General features: G+C 45.6%; 1 protein-coding gene across 2 annotated transcripts in view; it reads left to right on the top strand.

Annotated features, from left to right (window-relative positions):
• The first annotated feature begins 1,735 nt into the window (after window positions 1–1,735).
• Window positions 1,736–21,608, top strand: part of lrrc73 (leucine rich repeat containing 73) — a 146,945-nt gene continuing 127,072 nt past the window's right edge. The window contains exon 1 of one of the 2 annotated variants that reach the window (XM_080193098.1): window positions 1,736–2,383. In XM_080193098.1, coding sequence (XP_080049224.1) covers window positions 2,112–2,383 — 272 coding nt within the window. In that variant the 5' untranslated portion in view covers window positions 1,736–2,111. The remainder of the gene's footprint in view (window positions 2,384–21,608) is intronic. The other variant, XM_080193097.1, reaches the window with a different exon arrangement.

Below are 21,608 nucleotides of genomic sequence, written 5' to 3'. Positions count from 1 at the left end.
CTGTTGTTTAAGAAGGGTGCCAGGCAAAAGGCGGGAAATTATAGGCCGGTCAGTTTAACGTCTGTGGTAGGTAAAATGTTAGAATCTGTCATTAAGGAGGAAATTGCGAGGCATCTTGAAGGGAATTGCTTGATAGAGCAGACGCAGCACGGTTTCATTAAAGGGAAGTCATGTCTGACAAATTTACTGGAGTTCTATGAGGATGTGTCTAGGGCGGTGGATAGAGGAGAGCCAGCGGATGTGGTCTTTCTAGATTTTCAGAAGGCGTTTGACGAAGTACCTCACAAGAGGTTATTGCAGAAGGTCGAGGGACATGGAGTTGGGGGTAGGGTGTTAGCGTGGATAGAGGATTGGTTGTCAAATAGGAGGCAGAGAGTGGGGGTCAACGGGTGCTATTTGGATTGGCGGATGGTGACTAGTGGAGTGCCCCAGGGGTCGGTGCTGGGGCCTCAGCTTTTTACCATTTATATAGATGATCTGGAGGAGGGAACCAAGTGTAGGGTGTCGAAATTTGCTGATGACACCAAAATTGGTGGAACGGCAAATTGTGCGGAGGGTGTGGAGAGTCTGCAGAAGGATCTAGATAGGCTGGGCGAATGGGCCAGGAAATGGCAAATGGAATTTAATGTTGGCAAGTGTGAGGTGGTCCACTTTGGTAGGAAGAATGGTAGGAAGGACTATTACTTACGGGGCGAAAAACTGCAGCAGGCGACGGTGCAGAGGGACCTCGGGGTCCTTGTGCATGAGTCGCAAAAACCCAGCTTGCAGGTGGTCAGGAAGGCGAATGGGATGCTGGCCTTCATAGCGAGGGGGATTGAATATAAAAGTAGGGAGGTCTTGCTGCAGCTGTATAGGGCATTGGTGAGGCCGCAGCTGGAGTACTGTGTGCAGTTTTGGGCGCCGCACCTGCGCAAAGATATTTTGGCCTTGGAGGGAGTGCAGAGGAGGTTTACTAGGCTGATACCGGAGTTGAGGGGGTTGAGCTATGAGGAGAGGCTGAATAAACTGGGCTTGTACTCGTTAGAGTTTAGAAGAATGAGGGGAGATCTCATTGAGATGTATAAGATGATGAATGGGATGGATAGGATAGAGGTGGAGAGACTCTTCCCGCTCAAAAAAGACAGTAGGACTAGGGGGCACAGCCTCAAGATAAAAGGGGGGCGGTTTAGAACGGAGTTGAGGAGGAACTTCTTCACTCAAAGGGTGGTGAATCTCTGGAATTCTCTGCCCGTTGAAGTGGTGGAGGCTGCCTCGCTAAATATTTTTAAGACGCGGGTTGATGGGTTTTTGATAAGAGAGGGGATTAAGGGTTATGGGGAGAGGGCGGGAAAGTGGAACTGAGCAGCGACAGATCAGCCATGATCTTATTGAATGGCGGGGCAGGCTCAAAGGGCTAGATGGCCTACTCCTGCTCCTATTTCTTATGTTCTTATGTTCTTATTTTCCAGTATTTTCTCTTTTGGTTTCAAATTCCAGCGTCCACAGTAATTTGCTTTTATTCAGCCAAGATCACATTGATGTGATGGCTCAATGGGGCATATGGCCTACTCTTCTATTTTCTACGTTTGGTTGGTTATTTTATATCTTGAAAAATTAAATATATATTTACAGTAATAAATAAAATAGTCACATAGTAAACTTAAAGACAACTTTTATTTTATAGTTTTATTAATAACATGGTCTATCATAGGAAAATAGTCTTGAAATGCTTCAGCGATGAAAAGCTTCATAAATAAATGAGGAGCTCTCCAGTTATCTTCTTAACGCTCTAATTCCTTTCCGCACTGGCTCAGCTGATCGACTTTTCTGCGCAGGATTACAGTCACTGTGACGATTGCTCTGCCATTTGCATTGTATCCAAACGCTGCTGAAAACCAGATCCAACAGCGCTCAAAACGGCAAAAGACAGCTTTGGAACTAAAACGTAGAGAATCCCTTATTCTGCGTTGTATTTGACCTCGATTGCAAACAAAATACAGAAGTGTTTCAATGGTGTGAGTTTGTTTGTGAGGAAGGGGCGCAGGATGAATTTGCCAGCTGGAGACGCGGTGTCCATAGTAACGGGCAGCTGATTGCGGCGGGCCGGGACACCGGCTTCTGCGAGGAGGGCGATGCTGTCCGGCTCCATCCAGATCTCCGGAGAGACACTCTCCTCGGCAGAGGTAAAAGACATTTGTGACTCGCTGAGGGCGAACTCGGTGCGGTTGCTGTCTCTGAGGGGCTGTCACATCTCAGACCGCGATTTCCACCGCATCAGCCGGCATGTAGCGGACTGTCAGTCCCTGGCACAGCTCAACCTCAACCTCGGAGTAGTCAGTAACATCAACCGAGTTAAACAACTGGCGGAGGCACTGGCATCCAACAGGTCCATCCACTCCCTCTTGTAAGTATTGGGGTTACAGGCTCGAATTCTGGAAGGGGAGGAATAGAGCTGGAATGTGGGTAAAGCTTGTTTGTATTCATTGAGTGACGGTGTGTATCCTTTGCCCGATTCGCCCACTGTCGACCGTTTGCAGTTAGCTGATTGGCCCACAGAACCATAAAATCAGCAGAGAAAAAGACTACTCGGTCCATGCCGTGTATTTGCAAGAGCGTTCTGCAATTCCAAATCACTCCCGCCCCGCCATTTCCCCAAAACACTGCGATTTTTTTCTCTTCAGATAATTCTCCTTTGAAAGCCACATTTTAAGTGTTTGTATCATCCTTGCGTAGAACATAGAAGAACTGGAGCACAAACAGCCCTTTGACCCACAAGTTGTGACGAACATGTCCCTACCTACTAAGCATATCTATAACCCACTATTTTACTAAGTTCCATGTACTTATCCAAAAGTCTCTTAATAGACACTATTGAATCCGTCTCCACCACCACTGCTGGCAGTCGATTCATTCACCCACCACCTCTGAGTGAAAAACTCACGCCCGACATCTCCTCTGTACCTACTCCCCAGTACCCTAAACCTGTGTCCTCTTGTTGCGGCCATTTCAGCTTTGGGAAAAAGCCTCTGAGAATCCATTCGATCAATACCTCTCAATATCTTATACGCCTCTATCAGGCTACCTCTCATCCTTCGTCTCTATAAGGAGAAAAGACCGAGGTCTCTCAACCTATCCTCATAAGGCATGGCACCTAATCCAGGCAACTTCCTTGTAAATCTCTTCTGCACCCTTTCAATGGCTCCCACATCCTTCCTGTAATGAGGCGACCAGAACTGAGCACAGTTCTCCAAGTGGGATCTCACCAGGGTCTTATAAAGCTCAGCATTATCTCCCGACTCCTAAACTAAATTCCTCGATTGATGAAGGCCAGTACACCATACGCCTTCTCAACCACATCCTCCAACTGCGAAGCTGATTTGAGCATCCTATGAACCCGGACCCCAAGATCCTTCTGATCTTCCACACTGCCAAGAGTCTTACCCTTAATATTATATTCCGTCATCCTATTTGACCTACCAAAATGAATCACCACACACTTATCTGGGTTGAAGTCCATCTGCCACTTCTCCGCCCAGTCTTGCATCCTATCTATGTCTCGTTGCAACTTCTGACATCCCTCCAAACTATCCACAACACCTCCAACCTTTGTGTCATCGGCAAACTTACCAACTCATCCCTCCACTTCCTCATTCAGGTCATTTATAAAAATCACAAAGAGCAGGGGTCCCAGAACAGATCCCTGGGACACTCCACTGGTGACCAACTTCCATGCAGAAAAAAACCCATCTACAACCTTTGTATTCTGTGGGCAAGCCAGTTCTGGATCCACAAAGCAAGGTCCCCGTGGATCCCATGCCCCCTCACTCTCTCAATAAGCCTTGCATGGGGGACTTTATTGAACGCCTTAAGAACATAAGAAATAGGAGCAGGAGTAGGCCAACTAGCCCTTCGAGCCTGCCCCACCATTCAATAAGATCATGGCTGATCTGTCATGGCTCAATTCCACATTCCCGCCCTCTCCCCATAACCCTTAATCCCCTCTCTTATCATAAACCCATCAACCCGCGTTTTAAAAATATTTAGCGAGGTAGCCTCCACCACTTCAACGGGCAGAGAATTCCTTTGAGTGAAGAAGTTCTTCCTCAACTCCGTTCTAAACCGCCCCCGCTTTATCTTGAGGCTGTGCCCCCTAGTCCTACTATTCTTTCTGAGCGGGAAGAGTCTTTCCACCTCTATCCTATCCATCCCATTCATCATCTTATACGTCTCAATGAGATCTCCCCTCATTCTTCTAAACTCTAACGAGTACAAGCCTAATTTATTCAGCCTCTCCTCATAGCTCAACCCCCTCAACTCCGGCATCATCCTAGTAAACCTCCTCTGCACTCCCTCCAAGGCCAAAATATCCTTGCGTAAGTACGGCGCCCAAAACTGCACACAGTACTCCAGCTGCGGCCTCACCAATGCCCTATACAGCCGCAGCAAGACCTCCCTACTTTTATATTCAATCCCCCTCGCGATGAAGGCCAGCATCCCATTCGCCTTCCTGACCACCTGCTGCACCTTGCTGAAGTCCATATAAACTACATCTACTGCTTGTCCTTCATCAATGTGTTTATTCACATCTTCAAAAGATTCAACCACGCTCGTAAGGCACGATCTGCCCTTGACAAAGCCGTGCTTTCTAGATCCTAACTACTTACTGCATTATTAAGAAAAACTTTTCTTCAGAATGGCCATTGCTTGTTTTGCCATTATCACCTTGAACCTATGTCCTCTCATTCTGGACCTTTGCCAAAGAGGATAGTTTTTTTTGATCCTTCACAATTTGAACACTCAGATAAATCCCCTTGCAACATTCTCTTGGAGATCAGTGTTCTCCAATTAGCCTCAAAACTGAAATTCTTCCTTCCTGGAACCATTTCCATCAATCTTTTTGCACCTTTTCTAAAGCCTTCACACCTTTTTCTATTGGATCCTTTCTTTTTATATAGGCATAGATGTTCAGGTGAGTGGAGGTGCTGGGGTGATTGCCTGTACCAGCTTGGATGGTTATATTAAAATGTCGAAATATTTAAGCCTAATTACAATCAAACTGATTCACCAGTGTTTTGTTTTCACTCTATCAAGACTTTTATTCCACAAGATAAGTTAAAAGAAGTTTATTTAAGATAATAATGCTTACTTTCTGTTTAGTTAGAATCTAAATTACTTAGGACTGAATTTATATGGAGGAGTTGTACAAGTATGCCGTCCTAATCGAATGTACGGAATGCACTCCATAAAACCATAGAACCATGAACCATAGAGTCATAGAAAATTACAGCTCAGAAACAGGCCTTTTGGCCATTCTTGTCTGTGCCAAACCATTTTTTGCCTAGTCCCACTGACCTGCACTTGGACCATATCCCTCCGCACCCCTCTCATCCAAGAATCCGTCCAAGTTTTTCTTAAATGTTAAAAGTGACCCCGCATTCACCACTTTATCCAGCAGCTTATTCCACACTCCCACCACTCTCTGCGTGAAGAAGCTCCCCCTAATATTCCCTTTAAACATTTTTCCTTTCATCTTAACCCATGCCCTCTGGTTTTTTTCTCCCCTAGCCTCTGTAGAAAAAGCCTGCTTGCATTCACTCTATCTATACCCATCAAAATCTTATACAAATCTCCCCTCATTCTTCTACACTCCAGGGAATAAAGTCCTAACCTATTCAATCTCTCTTTGTAACTCAGCTTCTCAAACGCTGGCAACATTCTCGTGAACCTTCTCTGCACACTTTCAACCTTATTTACTTCCTTCCTGTAACTAGGTGACCAAAACTGTACACAATACTCTAAATTCAGCCTCACCAAAGCCTTATATAACCTTACCATAACACTCCAACTTTTATACTCGATACTCCGATTTATAAAGGGCAGTATACCAAAAGCACTCTTTACGACCCTATCCACCTGTGATGCCACTTTTACAGAATTCTGCACCTGTATTCCCAGATCCCTCTGTTCAACTGCACTCTTCAGAGTCCTACCATTTACCCTGTACATTCTACTTTGGTTTGTCCTTCCAAAGTGCAATACCTCACATTTGTCTGTGTTAAATTCCATTTGCCATTTTTCAGACCATTTTTCTAGTTGGTCCAAATCCCTCTGCAAGCTTTGAAAACCTTCCTCACTGTCCACTACACCTCCAATCTTTGTATCATCAGCAAATTTGCTGATCCAATTTACCACATTATCATCCAAATCATTGATATAGATGACAAACAACAATAGAACATAGAACATTACAGCGCAGAACAGGCCCTTCGGCCCACAATGTTGCGCCGACCAGTTACAAAACAATGACCCACAATGGACCCAACGCCGATCCCAACGGCACACCACTAGTCACAGGCCTCCACTCAGAGAAGCAATCCTCCACAACCACTCTCTGGCTTCTTCCATTGAGCCAGTGTCTAATCCAATTTACTACCTTCCCATGTATACCTAGCGACTGAACCTTCCTAACTAACCTCTCATGAGGGACCTTATCAAAGGCCTTGCTAAAATCCAGGTAGACAACATCCACCGCCTTCCCTTTATCCACTTTCTTGGTAACCTCCTCAAAAAACTCTAATGGATTGGTCAAACATGACCTACCGCACACACAGCCATGTTGAGTCTCTTTAATAAGTCCCTGTCTATCCAAATATTTGTAGATCCTAACACTTATCACACCTTCCAATAACTTGCTCACCACCGACGTCAAACTTACTGGCCTATAATTTCCCGGATTTCTTTTGGAACCTTTTCTAAACAACGGAACAACATGAGCCACCCTCCAATCATCCGGTACCTCCTCCGTGAATACTGACATTTTAAATATGTCTGCCAGGCCCCTGCAAGTTCACTACTAGCCTCCCTCAAGGTTATAGAATCAGGTCACTCCTGATATTGTGAGCAATTCACTAATTCCTTTCCAAACCGGACAAAATTCTAAGTAAATCAATGCAGAAGGAAAGGTGATCAATCCAAAACAGACTTTTCCAATTTCTGTCTAGTGATCAAGCTGGAGCATCATAAATCCTCACGATCTTTTTTTTGACAATAATTCTTGACCAGAATCTTGTCTGTTCAGTATACATGACTAACAATTGGTCTTTCACAAAAAAACATTTTTAATTTTAGAGTCAGAGCCATAGAAGTTTACAGCAAGGAAACAGGCCCTTTGGCCCAACTTGTCCATGCAGCCCTTTTTTTAAACGCCTAAATTAGTTCCAATTGCCCACATTTGGCCCATACCCTCTATATCCATTCTGAGGAGCACTCCAGTTATCTTGTTAATGCTCTAATTCCTTTCTGCACTGGCTGAGCTGAACAACTTTTCTGCACAGGATTACAGTCAATTTGATTATTGGTCTGCCATTTGCACTGTATCCAAACGCTGCTGAAAACCAGATCCAACAGCACTCAAAATGGCAAAAAACAGCTTCGGAACTAAAACGTAGAGAATCCCTTATTCTGCATTGTATTCTGTTGCAAACAAAATACAACAGTGTTTCAATGGTGTGAGTTGTTTGTGGGGGAGTTCTGCCCCGGTTCAATCTACCAAAATGCATACCCTGGCATTTAGCTAAATGAAACTCCATCTGCCATTTGCCAACCCACTGGCCCCAAGATTCCATTGCAATCCGAACTAACCTTCTTCACTGTCCACTATGCCACCAATCTTGGTGTCATCTGCAAACCATGCATCCTATATTCTCATCCAAATCATTAATATATCATTAATTATCATTAATATATCATTATATTAATTGTTCAACTGGAGCAAAGCAGAGAAGAACCGATTCATGTCAGGAGTGCTGTGTATAAGAGATTGAGTTTTCTTCTACCTTTTTATCAGAGTTTTTTTTCAGTTAAATCAGTAAACTGGAAGTAGACTGGGAGGGTGGCCTGGGAAGGTTTCTGCACAATAAATTTGAACAGGGAGGAATCCCAAGACACTACACGTGTAGAGTCTCCAACCCTCTGCCCTCCTTTAACTTGAAAAAAGACTCAGGTGAGAGCAGGTAAATTTTTAAAAAAGAGAGGAATAGGAGCAAGGGAGGCAGCGAGTGGAACGCGAGACAGCGCAGGCACATGACGTCAGCCAGTAGCGTGCGGAAATTTTAAAAAGCAGGCCACTCTATAAGCGGGCAGTGGAGTGAGAGGGAGTAGAGTGGAATGGCTTCAGTGTGAACAGGCAGAGGCGAGGATAGGTTCCGGTATGTTTTTGATTCTTCAGAGTAGAAAGAATGCCAGGCAGGATGTTGGAATGCACCTCTTGCAGGATGTAGGAAGTCAGGGAGATCTCCAGTGTCCCTGACAATGACATCTGCAGGAGGTGCATCCAGCTGCAGCTCATAACAAACCGCGTTAGGGAACTGGATCAGGAGCTGGATGACCTCTGGATCATTCAGAAGAATGAGAAGTTTATAGATAGTAGCTTCAGGGAGGCAGTTACGCCAAAGGCACAGAGCATAGGAAATTGGGTTACTGTCAGGCGAGGGAAGGGGAAAGGGCAGGCAGAGCAGGGTTCCCCTGTGGCCATTCCCCTCCACAATAGGTATACTACTTTGGATACTGTTCTGGAGGACGCCTTACCTTGGACAAGCTGCGGCAGCTGGAACTCTGGCATTGAGTCTGGTTCTGCAGCACAGAAGGGAGGGGGGAAGAAGAGGAGAGCAGTCGTGATAGGGGAAAGATAATCAGAGGTACAGACAGGAGGTTCTGTGGTTGTGATAGAGACTCTTGGATCGTTTGTTGTCTCCTGGGTGCCAGGGTCAGGAATGTCTCTGATAGCATGCACAGCATTCTGAAGTGGGAGGATGATCAGCCAGAAGTCATGGTACACATCGGTACCAATGACATAGGAAGGAAGAGTGTGGAGATCCTGAAGAGTGAGTATAGAGAACTTGGTAGGAAATTAAAAAGCAGGACCCCGAGGGTAGTAATCTCAGGATTGCTACCTGTGCTACGTGCCAGTGAGGGTAAGAGTAGGATGCTAAGGCAAATGAACACATGGCTGAGGAACTGGTGTAGGGGGCAGGGTTTCAGATTTCTAGATCATTGGGACCTCTTCTGAACTACAAGGAGACCAATATACTTGCAGGGAGGTTTGCTAGTGTTATTGGGGAGGGTTTAAACTAGATTTGCAGGCGGGTGAAAACCAAAGTGCCAGACCAGATAGTGAAGCGGGGGGGAAAATAAAAGATAGTTCATACAAAATCACAAATAGAAGGGTTGTGTGTGGTGGTGGTAATCTTCTGAGATGTGTCTATTTCAATGCCAGGAGTATTGTGAGGAAGGTAGACGAGTTGAGGGTGTGGACTGACACATGGAATTATGATATTATAGCCAGTAGTGAAACTTGGCCACAGGAGGGGCAGGACTGGCATCTCAATGTTCCAGGGTTCCAATGTTTCAGACATGATAGAGGCAGTGGGATGAAGGGTGGGGGGGTGGCATTGCTAGTCAGACAAAATGTTGCAGCAGTGCTCAGGCAGGACGGATTAGAGGGCTTGTCTACCGAGGCTATATGGGTGGAACTGAGAAACAGGAAAGGTATGACCACATTAATGGGGTTGTATGATAGACCACCCAATAGTCAGCGAGAATTAGAGGAGCAAATCTGCAGAGAGGTAGCAGACAACTGGCGGAAACATAAAGTTGTGATAGTAGGGGATTTTAATTTTCCACATATAGATTGGGACTCCCGTACTGTTAAAGGTCTAGATGGGTTGGAGTTTGTAAAATGTGTTCAGGAAAATTTTCTGTATCAATATATAGAGGTACCAACTAGAAAGGATGCAATATTAGATCTCCTATTAGGAAATGAGTTAGGGCAAGTGACAGATGTATATGTAGGGGAACACTTTGGTTCCAGTGATCATAACGCCAATAGTTTCAACTTGATCATGGATAAAGATAGACCTGGTCCTCGGGCTGAGGTTCTGAACTGGAAAAAGGCCAAATTTGAAGAAATGAGAAACGATCTAAAAAGTGTGGATTGGGACAGGCTGTTCTGTGGTAAGGATGTGATTGGTAAGTGGGAGGCCTTCAAAGGAGAAATTTTGAGAGTGCAGAGTTTGTATGTTCCTGTCAGGATTAAAGGCAAAGTAAACAAAAATAAGGAACCTTGGTTCTCAAGGGATATTGCACATCTGAGAAAGAAGAAGAGAGAGATGTATGACATGTATAGGCAACAGGGAACAAATAAGATGCTTGAGGAGTATAAAAAGTGCAAGAAACTACTTAAGAAAGAATTCAGGGGGGCTAAATGAAGACATGAGGTTGCTTTGGCAGTCAAAGTGAAGGATAACCCTAAGAGTTTCACAGATATATTAAGAGCAAAAGGATAATAAGGGGTAAAATTGGTCCTGTTGAAGATCAGAGTGGTCAGCTTTGTATGGAACCAAAAGAAATGGGGGAGATATTAAATGGGTTTTTTGCATCCGTATTTACTAAGGAAACTGGCATGGAGTCTACGGAAATAAGGCAAACAAGTAGGGAGGCCATGGAACCTATACAGATTAAAGGGGAGGAGGTGCTTGCTGTCTTGAGGCAAATCAGAGTAGATAAATCCCCAGGACTGGACAGGGTATTCCCTTGGACCTTGAAGGAGACTAGTGTTGAAATTGCAGGGACCCTGGCTGATATATTTAAAATGTTGTTAACCATGGGTGAGGTGCCAGATGATTGAAGGTAGCTCATGTTGTTCCATTGTTTAAAAAAGGCTCAAAAAGTAATCCAGGAAATTATAGCCTGGTAAACTTGACGTCAGCAGTAGGTAAATTATTGGAAGAAGTACTAAGAGATAGGATCTACAAATACTTAGATGGTCAGGGTCTTATTAGGGAGAGTCAACATGGCTTTATGCGTGGTAGATCGTATTTAACCAATCTATTATTTCGAGGAGGTTACCAGGAACGTGGATGAAGGGAAAGGCATGGATGTTGTCTACATGGACTTCAGTAACGCCTTTGACAAGGTCCCACATGGGAGGTTAGTTAGGAAGGTTCAGTCGCTAGGTATACATGGAGAGGTAGTAAATCGGATTAGACATTGGCTCAGCGGGAAGAAGCCAGCAAGTGGTAGTGGAGGGTTGCTTCTCTGAGTGGAGGCCTGTGACTAGTGGTGTGCTGTGGATATGTCGGCGTTGGACTGGGGGGAACACAGTAAAAAGTCTTTTAGGGTGGAAGCTGGAGAAGTGGAGCATTGTGAGATTGTCTGTGGGCTTGCGGTGCAGTGAGGTGCTAAGGTGACCGTCCTTGATGGAGATGTGTGCCACAGCGATCAGTGCTGGATCCATTGTTGTTTGTCATCCATATCTATGATCTGGATGATAATGTGGTAAATTGGATCAGCAAATTTGCTGATGATACAAAAATTGGAGATGCAGTGAACATGAGAACATAAGAAATAGGAGCAGGAGTAGGCCATCTAGCCCTTCGAGCTTGCCCCACCATTCAATAAGACCATGGCTGATCTGAAGTGGCTCAGTTCCACTTTCCCGCTTTCTCCCCTTAACCCTTAATTCCCTTGCCTACCAAAAACCTATCTACCCGTGTCTTAAATATATTTGGCGAGGTAGCCTCCACCACTTCAACGGGCAGCGAATTCCAGAGATTCACCACCCTTTGCGTGAAGAAGTTCCTCCTCAACTCCGATCTAACTGCCCCCGCCTTATCTTGAGGCTGTGCCCTCTAGTCCTGCTATTCTTGCTAAGTGGGAAGAATCTCTCTACCTCTACCTTATCCATCCCTTTCTTTATCTTATATGTCTCTGTAAGATCCCCTCTCATCCTTCTAAACTCCAACAAGCACAAACCCAGACTATTCAGCCTCTCTTCATTGTTCAACCGCCTCATCTCCGGTATCAGCCTAGTGAACCTCCTCTGCACTCCTTCCAAGGCCAAAATATCCTTCCGCAAGTGCGGCGACCAAAACTGCACACAGTACTCCAGCTGCAGCCTCACCAGTACCCTGTACAGTTGCAGCAAGACCTCCCTGCTTTTATATTCTATCCCCCTCGCTATAAAGGCCAGCATCCCATTTGCCTTCCTGATCACCTGCTGCACCTGCAGTGGACAGTGAGGAAGGTTTTCAAAGCTTGCAGAGGGATTTGGACCAACTAGAAAAATGGGCTGAAAATGGCAGATGAAGTTTAATGCAGACAAGTGTGAGGTATTGCACTTTGGAAGGTCAAACCAAGGTAGAACACACATGGTAAATGGTAGGACACTGAAAAGTGTAGTAGAACAGAGAGATTTGGGAATACAGATACATAATTCCGTAAAAGTGGCGTCACTGGTAGATAGGGTTGTAAAGAGTGCTTTTGGAACATTGGCCTTTATAAATCAAAGTATTGAATATAAGAGTTGTAATATTATGGTGAGGTTGTATCAGCCATTGGTGAGGCCGAATTTAGAGTATTGTGTGCAGTTTTGGTCATCTAATTACAGGAAGGATTTTAATAAGGTTGAAAGAGTACAGAGAAGGTTTACAAGGATGTTGCCAGGACTTGAGAAACTGAGTTACAGAGAAGGGTTAAATCGGACTTCATTCCCTGGAGCGTAGAAGAATGAGGGGAGATTTGAAAGGTGTATAAAATTATGATGGGTATAGACAGAGTGAATGCAAGCAGGCTTTCTCCACTGAGGCTAGGGGAGAAAAAAACTAAAGGACAAGGGTGAAGGGGGAAAAGTTTAAAGGGAACATTGTTGCGGGGGGGGGGTTCTTCACACAGAAAGTGGTGGGAGTGTGGAATGAGCTGCCTGATGTAATGGTAAATGCGGGCTCACTTTTAATATTTAAGAAAATCTTGGACAGGTATATGGATGAGAGGGATGTGGTGGGATATGGTCCAGGCGCAGGTCAGTGGGACTAGGCAGAAAAATGGTTCGGCACACAGCCAAAAAGAGCCAAAAGGCCTGTTTCTGTGGTTCTATGACAAATAATAGTGGACCCAGCACTGACCCCTGAGGTCTGCTGGTCACAGGCCTCCAGTTTGAAAGACGGCCCTCTGCAACCACCCTCTGGCTTCTGTGATCAAGTGGAGATGCCAGCATTGGACTGGGGTAAACACAGTAAGAAGCCTGACAACACCAGGTTTAAGTCCAACCGACTTATTTGATAGTAATAGTGAATACCATTCACCTTACGAAGGGAGAAACCCCGAAAGCTTGTGAGTTTAAGAACATAAGAAATAGGAGCAGGAGTAGGCCATCTGGTCCTTCAAGCCTGCCCCACCATTCAATAAGATCATGGCTGATCTGTCGTGGCTCAGTTCCACATTCCCGCCCTCTCCCCATAACCCTTAATCCCCTCTCTTATCAAAAACCCATCAACCCGCGCCTTAAAAATATTTAGCGAGGTAGCCTCCACCACTTCAACGGGCAGAGAATTCCAGAGATTCACCACCCTTTGAGTGAAGAAGTTCTTCCTCAACTCCGTTCTAAACCGCCCCCCCCCCCCCCCTTTATCTTGAGGCTGTGCCCCCTAGTCCTACTGTCCTTTCTGAGCGGGAAGAGTCTCTCCACCTCTATCCTATCCATCCCATTCATCATCTTATACGTCTCAATGAGATCTCCCCTCATTCTTCTAAACTCTAACGAGTACAAGCCTGGTGTTGTCAGACTTCTTATTCTGTCATCAAGCCAACTTTTGTATCCATTTAGCTACCTCATCCTGGATCCCATGAGATTTAACCTCACCAACAATCTACTATGCGGTATCTTGTCAAAGATCCTGCTAAAGTCCATGTCGCCTACATCAACTGTGCTGTCCTCATCTGCCTTCTTGGTCACCTCTTCAAAAAACTCAATCAAATTTGTGAGTCACAATTTTCCACTCGCAAAGCTAGGCTGACGGTCCCTAATCAGTCCTTGTGCCTCTAAATGCCTGTAGATCCTGTCTCTCAAAATACCTTCCAACAATTTACGCACCACAGATGTGAGGCTCACTGGCCTGTAGTTCCCAGGCTTTTCCGTGTAGCCCTTTTTAAACAAAGGCATAACGTTTGCCACCCTCCTGTCTTCAGGCACCTCATCTGTGGCTATTGATGTTACAACTATCTCTGCTAGGGGACCCACAATTTTCTCTCCCTAGCCTCCCACAATGTTCTGGGATACACTTCATCAGGTCCTGGGGATTTATCTACCTTGATGCGCTTTAAGACTTCCAGCACCTCCTTCTCCGTTATATGTACACTACTCAAGTCATCACTATTTATTTCCTCAAGTTTTCTGACATTCATGCGTTTCCCAACTGTGAATACTGATGAGAAATATTCATTTTGGATCTCAGCATCTCCTATGGATCCTTGTTGATCCTTAAGAGGCACTACTCTCTCCCTAGTTACTGTTTTGGCCTTTGTGTATTTGTAGAAGTTCTTTGGATTCTTCTTTGTTTTATCTGCCAAAAAATCTCATGTCCCCTTTTTGCCCTTCTGATTTCTCTCTTAACTCTACTCCTATACCCCGATACTCTACAAGTGCAGGCTTAGAACATAGAACATAGAAAAACTACAGCACAAACAGGCCCTTTGACCCACAAGTTGCGCCGAACATATCCCTACCTTCTAGGCTTACCTATAACCCTCTATCTTACTAAGTCCCATGTACTCATCCAAAAGTCTCTTAAAAGACCCTATCGAATCCACCTCCACCATCGCCACCACAGGCAGCCGATTCCATGCACCCACCACTCTGAGTGAAAAACTTACATAAGAAATAGGAGCAGGAGTAGGCCATCTAGCCCTTCGAGCCTGCCCCGCCATTCAACAAGATCATGGCTGATCTGTTGTGGCTCAGTTCCACTTTCCCGCCCTCTCCCCATAACCCTTAATCCCCTCTCTTATCATAGAACATAGAACATTACAGCGCAGAACAGGCCCTTCGGCCCACGATGTTGCGCCGACCAGTTACAAAAACAATGACCCACTAGCCTATACCAATCCCTTTTCGTCCATAAACCTATCCAGAGATCTCTTAAACGCCCCCAAACTAGACGCATTTACAACTGCAGCAGGCAGGGCATTCCAATCCCTCACCACCCGCTGGGTAAAGAACCTACCCCTGACATCCGTCCTGTAGCTACCCCCCCTTAATTTAAAGCCATGCCCCCTCGTGCTAGCTTTCTCCATCCGAGGAAAAAGGCTATCACTATCCACCCTATCTAAACCTCTAATCATCTTATATGTTTCAATAAGATCCCCTCTTAGCCGCCTTCTTTCCAACGAAAACAACCCTAAATCCCTCAGTCTCTCCTCATAGGACCTCCCCACCATACCAGGCAACATCCTAGTAAACCTCCTCTGCACCCTCTCCAACGCCTCCACATCCTTCTTGTAATGCGGGGACCAGAACTGCACACAGTACTCCAAGTGCGGCCGCACTAGAGTATTGTACAGTTGCAACATTACACTGCGACTCCTAAATTCAATCCCCCTACCAATAAACGCCAAGACACCGTACGCCTTCTTAACAACCTTATCTACTTGATTCCCAACTTTCAGGGATCTATGTACACACACACCTAGATCCCTCTGTTCATCCACACTATTCAAAGTCCTCCCGTTAGCCCTATACTCGACACATCTGTTGCTCCTACCAAAGTGAATTACCTCACACTTCTCTGCATTAAATTCCATCCGCCACCTCTCGGCCCAGCTCTGCAACCTATCTAAGTCTCCCTGCAGACTATGACACCCTTCCTCACAATCTACCACACCTCCAATTTTGGTGTCATCAGCAAATTTACTAATCCACCCAACTATACCCTCATCCAGATCATTAATAAAAATTACAAACAACAGTGGCCCCAAAACAGATCCCTGAGGCACACCACTCGTAACTGTACTCCATGATGAATATTTACCATCCACCACCACCCTCTGTCTCCTATCTGATAGCCAATTCCTGATCCAACTTCCTAGATTACCCACAATCCCATACATCTGCATTTTCTGCAGAAGCCTACCATGGTGAACCTTATCGAACGCCTTACTAAAATCCATGTATACCACGTCAACTGCCTTGCCCCCATCCACCTCTTTGGTCACCTTCTCAAAAAACTCAATAAGGTTAGTAAGGCACGACCTACCCGCTACAAAACCATGCTGACTATTTCTAATCAATTCATTACACTCCAAATAACTATAAATCCTATCCCTAATAATTTTTTCTAAAACCTTGCCCACAACAGAAGTAAGACTCACCGGTCTATAATTCCCGGCAAAGTCTCTGTTCCCCTTCTTAAACAATGGGACAACATTCGCTATCCTCCAATCCTCCGGGACTACACCAGAGACCAATGACGACCTGAAGATCTGAGCCAGAGGCTCTGCAATCACCTCTCTAGCCTCCCAGAGAATCCGAGGGTAGATCCCATCCGGACCAGGGGACTTATCTATTTTCAGCCCCTCAAGAATTTCCAGCACATCCCCTTTATCAACCGTAATACTGTCTATTTTACACCCCTGCAACCCAATGTCCTCCTCAGCTATATTCATGTCCCCCTGCGTGAACACCGAAGAGAAATATTGGTTCAATACTTCTCCAATCTCCTCCGGTTCCACACACAACTTCCCCCTGCTGTCTGTAACTGGCCCTAATCTTGCCCTGACCAACCTTCTGTTCTTGACATACCTATAGAACGCCTTAGGATTCTCCTTAATCCTATCAGCCAAAGTCTTCTCATGTCCTCTTTTAGCCCTTCTCAACTCACTCTTCAACTCCCTCCTAGCCAATCTAAAGCTTTCTAGGGCACTATCTGAGCCCTCCAATCTCATCCGAACATAAGCCTCCTTTTTCTTTTTAACCATCGACTCAACTCTTTTAGTGCACCACGGTTCCCTAGATCTACCAAATCCACCATGCCTGACAGGGACATACCTATCAAGGACTCACAGTAGCTGCTCCTTGAAAAAACTCCACATTTCAGACGTTCCCAGTCCCTGTAATCCCCTAATCCAATCCATGCTTCCTAATTCACTCAAAAGAACCCATCAACCCGCTTCTTAAAAATATTTAGCGAGGCAGCCTCCACCACTTCAACGGGCAGAGAATTCCAGAGATTCACCACCCTTTGAGTGAAGAAGTTCCTCCTCAACTCTGTTCTAAACCGCCTCCCCTTTATCTTGAGGCTGTGCCCCCTAGTCCTACTGTCTTTTTTGAGCGGGAAGAGTCTCTCCACCTCTATCCTATCCATCCCATTCATCATCTTATACGTCTCAATGAGATCTCCCCTCATTCTTCTAAACTCTAACGAGTACAAGCCCAGTTTATTCAGCCTCTCCTCATAGCTCAATCCCCTCAACTCCGGCATCAGCCTAGTAAACCTCCTCTGCACTCCCTCCAGGGCCAAAATATCCTTGCGCAGGTGCGGCGCCCAAAACTGCACACAGTACTCCAGCTGCGGCCTCACCAATGCCCTATACAGCTGCAGCAAGACCTCCCTACTTTTATATTCAATCCCCCTCGCTATGAAGGCCAGCATCCCATTCGCCTTCCTGACCACCTGCTGCACCTGCAAGCTGGGTTTTTGCGACTCATGCACAAGGACCCCGAGGTCCCTCTGCACCGTCGCCTGCTGCAGTTTTTCGCCACGTAAGTAATAGTCCTTCCTACCATTCTTCCTACCAAAGTGGACCACCTCACACTTGCCAACATTAAATTCCATTTGCCATTTCCTGGCCCATTCGCCCAGCCTATCTAGATCCTTCTGCAGACTCTCCACACCCTCCGCACAATTTGCCTTTCCCCCAATCTTGGCGTCATCAGCAAATTTCGACACCCTGCACTCGGTTCCCTCCTCCAGATCATCTATATAAATGGTAAATAGCTGAGGCCCCAGCACCGACCCCTGGGGCACCCCACTAGTCACCAACCGCCAATCCGAATAGCACCCATTGACCCCCACTCTCTGCCTCCTATTTGACAACCAATCCTCTATCCACGCTAACACCCTACCCCCAACTCCATGTCCCCTGACCTTCTGCAATAACCTCTTGTGAGGTACCTTGTCAAACGCCTTCTGAAAATCCAGAAAGACCACATCCACCTGACATCTCCTCTGTACCTACTCCCCAGTACCCTAAACCTGTGTCCTCCTGTGGCAGCCATTTCAGCCCAGGGAAAAAGCCTCTGAGAATCCATTCGATCAATACCTCTCAACATCTTATACAGCTCTATCAGATCACCTCTCATTCTTTGTCTCTCTAAGGAGAAAAGACTGAATTCTCTCAACCTATCCTCATAAGGCATGCCACCCAATCCAGGCAACATCCTTGTAAATCTTCTCTGCACCCTTTCTTTGACTTCCACATCCTTCCTGTAATGAAGTGACCAGAACTGAGCACAGTACTCCAAGTGGAGTCTGACCAGGGTCTTATTCAGCTGCAGCATTATCTCCTGACTCCTAAACTCAATTCCTCGATTGATGAAGGCCAGTACACCATACGCCTTCTCAACCACATCTTCTACTTGCGAAGCTGATTTGAGAGTCCTGTGAACCCGGACCCCAAGATCCTTCTAATCTTCCACACTGCCAAGAGTCTTACCCTTGATATTATACTCCGTCATCCCATTTGACCAGCCAAATGAACCACCACATACTTATCTGGGTTGAAGTCCATCTGCCTCTTCTCTGCCCAGTCTTGCATCCTATCTATATCTCGTTGCGACTTCTGACATACCTCCAAACTATCCACAACACCTCCAACCCTTGTGTCATCGGCAAACTTACCAACTCATCCCTCCACTTCCTCATCCAGGTCATTTATAAAAACCACAAAGAGAAGAGTCCCAGAACAGATCCCTGGGGCATTCCACAGGTGACCGACCTCCATGCAGAAAAAGATCCATCTACGACCACTCTTTGCAAGCCATTTCTGGATCCACAAAGCAATGTTCCCTTGGATCCCATGCCCCTTCACTTTCTCAATTTGCATGGGGGATCTTATCGAACGCCTTGCTGAAGTCCATATAAACCACATTTACTGCCCTTCCTTCATCAATGTGTTTAGTCACCTCTTCAAAAAACTCAACCAGGCTCGTAAGGCACGATCTGCCTTTGACAATCTTTTGCAATACTTTACTGTGAGGAGCCTTATCAAACGCTTTACTGAAATCTATATACACCACATCAACTGCTTTACCCTCATCCACCTCTTTGTTCACCTTCTCAAAGAACTCAATAATGTTTGTGAGGCCTGACCTACCGTTCACAAAACTGTGTTAACTATCCCTAATCAAATTATTCCTTTTTAGATGCTTATAAATCTTATCTCTTATAATCTATTCCAAAACTTTGCCCAGAACAGAAATGAGGCTCACTGATCTATAATTCATTTATATTAAATTAAAATTTTATCAAGATAGATAAGTCGCCGGGACCAGATGGGACGTACCCCAGGTTACTGTGGGAGGTGAGGGAAGTGATTGCAGAGCCCCTGGTGATGATCTCTGCATCATCGATGGAGACGGGAGAGGTTCTGGAGGATTGGAGGATTGCGGATGTGGTTCCTATTTTCAAGAAAGGGAACAGGGATAGCCCAGGAAATTACCGACCGGTGAGTCTGACCTCAGTGGTTGGTAAGTTGATGGAGAGGATTCTGAGAGACAAGATTTATGAGCATTTAGAGAAGCTTAGAATGATCAGGATTAGTCAGAACGGCTTTGTCAAGGGCAGGTCGTGCCTTACGAGCCTAGTTGAGTTCTTTGAAAATGTGACTGAGCACATTGACGAAGGAAGAGCGGTGGATGTGGTTTACATGGACTTCAGCAAGGCGTTTGATAAGGTCCCCCATGCAAGACTTCTTGAGAAGGTGAGAGGGCGTGAAGGGGCTTTGGCCTTGTGGATCCAGAACTGGCTTGCCTGCAGAAGGCAGAGAGTGGTTGTGGATGGGTCTTTTTCTTCATGGAGGTCGGTCACCAGTGGAGTGCCCCAGGGATCTGTTCTGGGACCCTTGCTGTTTGTCATTTTCACAAATGACCTCGATGAGGAAGTGGAGGGACGGGTTAGTAAGTTTGCCGATGATACGAAGGTTGGTGGTGTTGTGGATAGTCTGGAGGGATGTCAGAAGTTGCAGCATGACATAGATAGGATGCAAGACTGGGCGGAGAAGTGGCAGATGGACTTCAACGCGGATAAATGTGTAGTGGTCCATTTTGGCAGGACCAATGGGATGCAGGAGTACAATATCAAGGCTTAGCTGTGTTGAAGAGCAGAAGGATCTTGGGTCCGGGTGCATAGGACTCTTAAATCAGCCTCGCAGGTGGAGGATGTGGTCAAGAAGGCATATGGTGTACTGGCCTTCATTAATCGAGGGATTGAGTTTAGGAGTCGGGAGGTAATGCTGCAACTTTATAAGACCCTTGTCAGACCCCACTTGGAGTACTGTGCATAGTTCTGGTCGCCTCACTACAGGAAGGATGTGGAAGCTATTGAGAGGGTGCAGAGGAGATTTACAGGGATGTTGCCTGGATTGGGAGGCATGCCTTATGAAGATAGATTTAGGGAGCTAGGTCTCTTCTCCCTGGAGAGACAAAGGTTGAGAGGCAACCTGATAGAGGTTTATAAAATGTTGAGAGGAATAGATAGGGTGGATTCTCGGAAGCTATTTCCCAGGGCTGAAATGGTTGCTACGAGAGGACACAGGTTTAAGGTGCTGGGAAGCAAGTACAGAGGAGATGTTAGGGGTAAGTCTTTCACTCAGAGGGTGGGGAGTGAGTGGAATCGGCTGCTGTTGGTGGTGGTAGAGGCGAACTCACTGGGGTCTTTTAAAAGACTTCTGGATGAGTATATGGGATCTAATGGGATTGGGAGTTACAGATAGTTCTATGGCTTGGTAGGTATAGATGTGATCGGCGCAACTTGTGGGCCGAAGGGTCTGTTTATGCTGCAGTGTTCTATGTTCTATAATTAGCAGGGTTGTCTCTACTCCCCTTTTTGGACAAAGGGACAACATTTGCTATCCTCCAGGCTTCTTGCACTATTCCTATAGACAATGACGGCCTAAAGATCAAAGCCAACGGCTCTGCAATCTCCTCCCTGGCCTCACAGAGAATCCTTGGATAAATCCCATCCGGCCCAGGGGACTTATCTATTTTCACACTTTCCAGAATTGCTAACATCTCCTCTTTATGAACCTCAATCCCATCCACCCTAATAGCCTGTATTTCAGTATTCTCCTTGACAACATTGTCTTTTTAACCACATTTAGCTACGTATTGAGCTGCACTATCTTCCTATTCCTAGCCTCACTAGCACATAGCACAGGGAGTAATCCTGAGATTACAACCCTAGAGGTCCTATATTTTTAACTTCCTATCTAACTCCCTAAACTGCTGATGTTGGATCTCATCACTCTTCCTACCTATGTTGTTAATATCAATATGTGCCACAACCTCTGACTGTTCACTCATTCCCTTCAGAATTTTGTCTGCCCCTTCAGAGAAATTATGGACCCTGGCACCAGGAATGCAACATGCCATCCTGGAGTTTCTTTCATATCCACAGAAGCATCCATCTATACCCTGGTTTTAAGATAATTGGCAAGAGAAACAATGGTGACACTTACAGTGGCCATGAAGGACAGTGTTAGATTTCTTATAAACTTTGTGGAATACAAGTTTTCCTATTGAG

This window comes from Carcharhinus amblyrhynchos, chromosome 7, assembly GCF_965287045.1.
Source record: "Carcharhinus amblyrhynchos chromosome 7, sCarAmb.v2.hapA, whole genome shotgun sequence".
NCBI classification, from domain to species: domain Eukaryota; kingdom Metazoa; phylum Chordata; class Chondrichthyes; order Carcharhiniformes; family Carcharhinidae; genus Carcharhinus; species Carcharhinus amblyrhynchos.
Note: the sequence above shows the minus strand (reverse complement) of the source record. Positions and strands in the feature narration are given on the sequence as shown.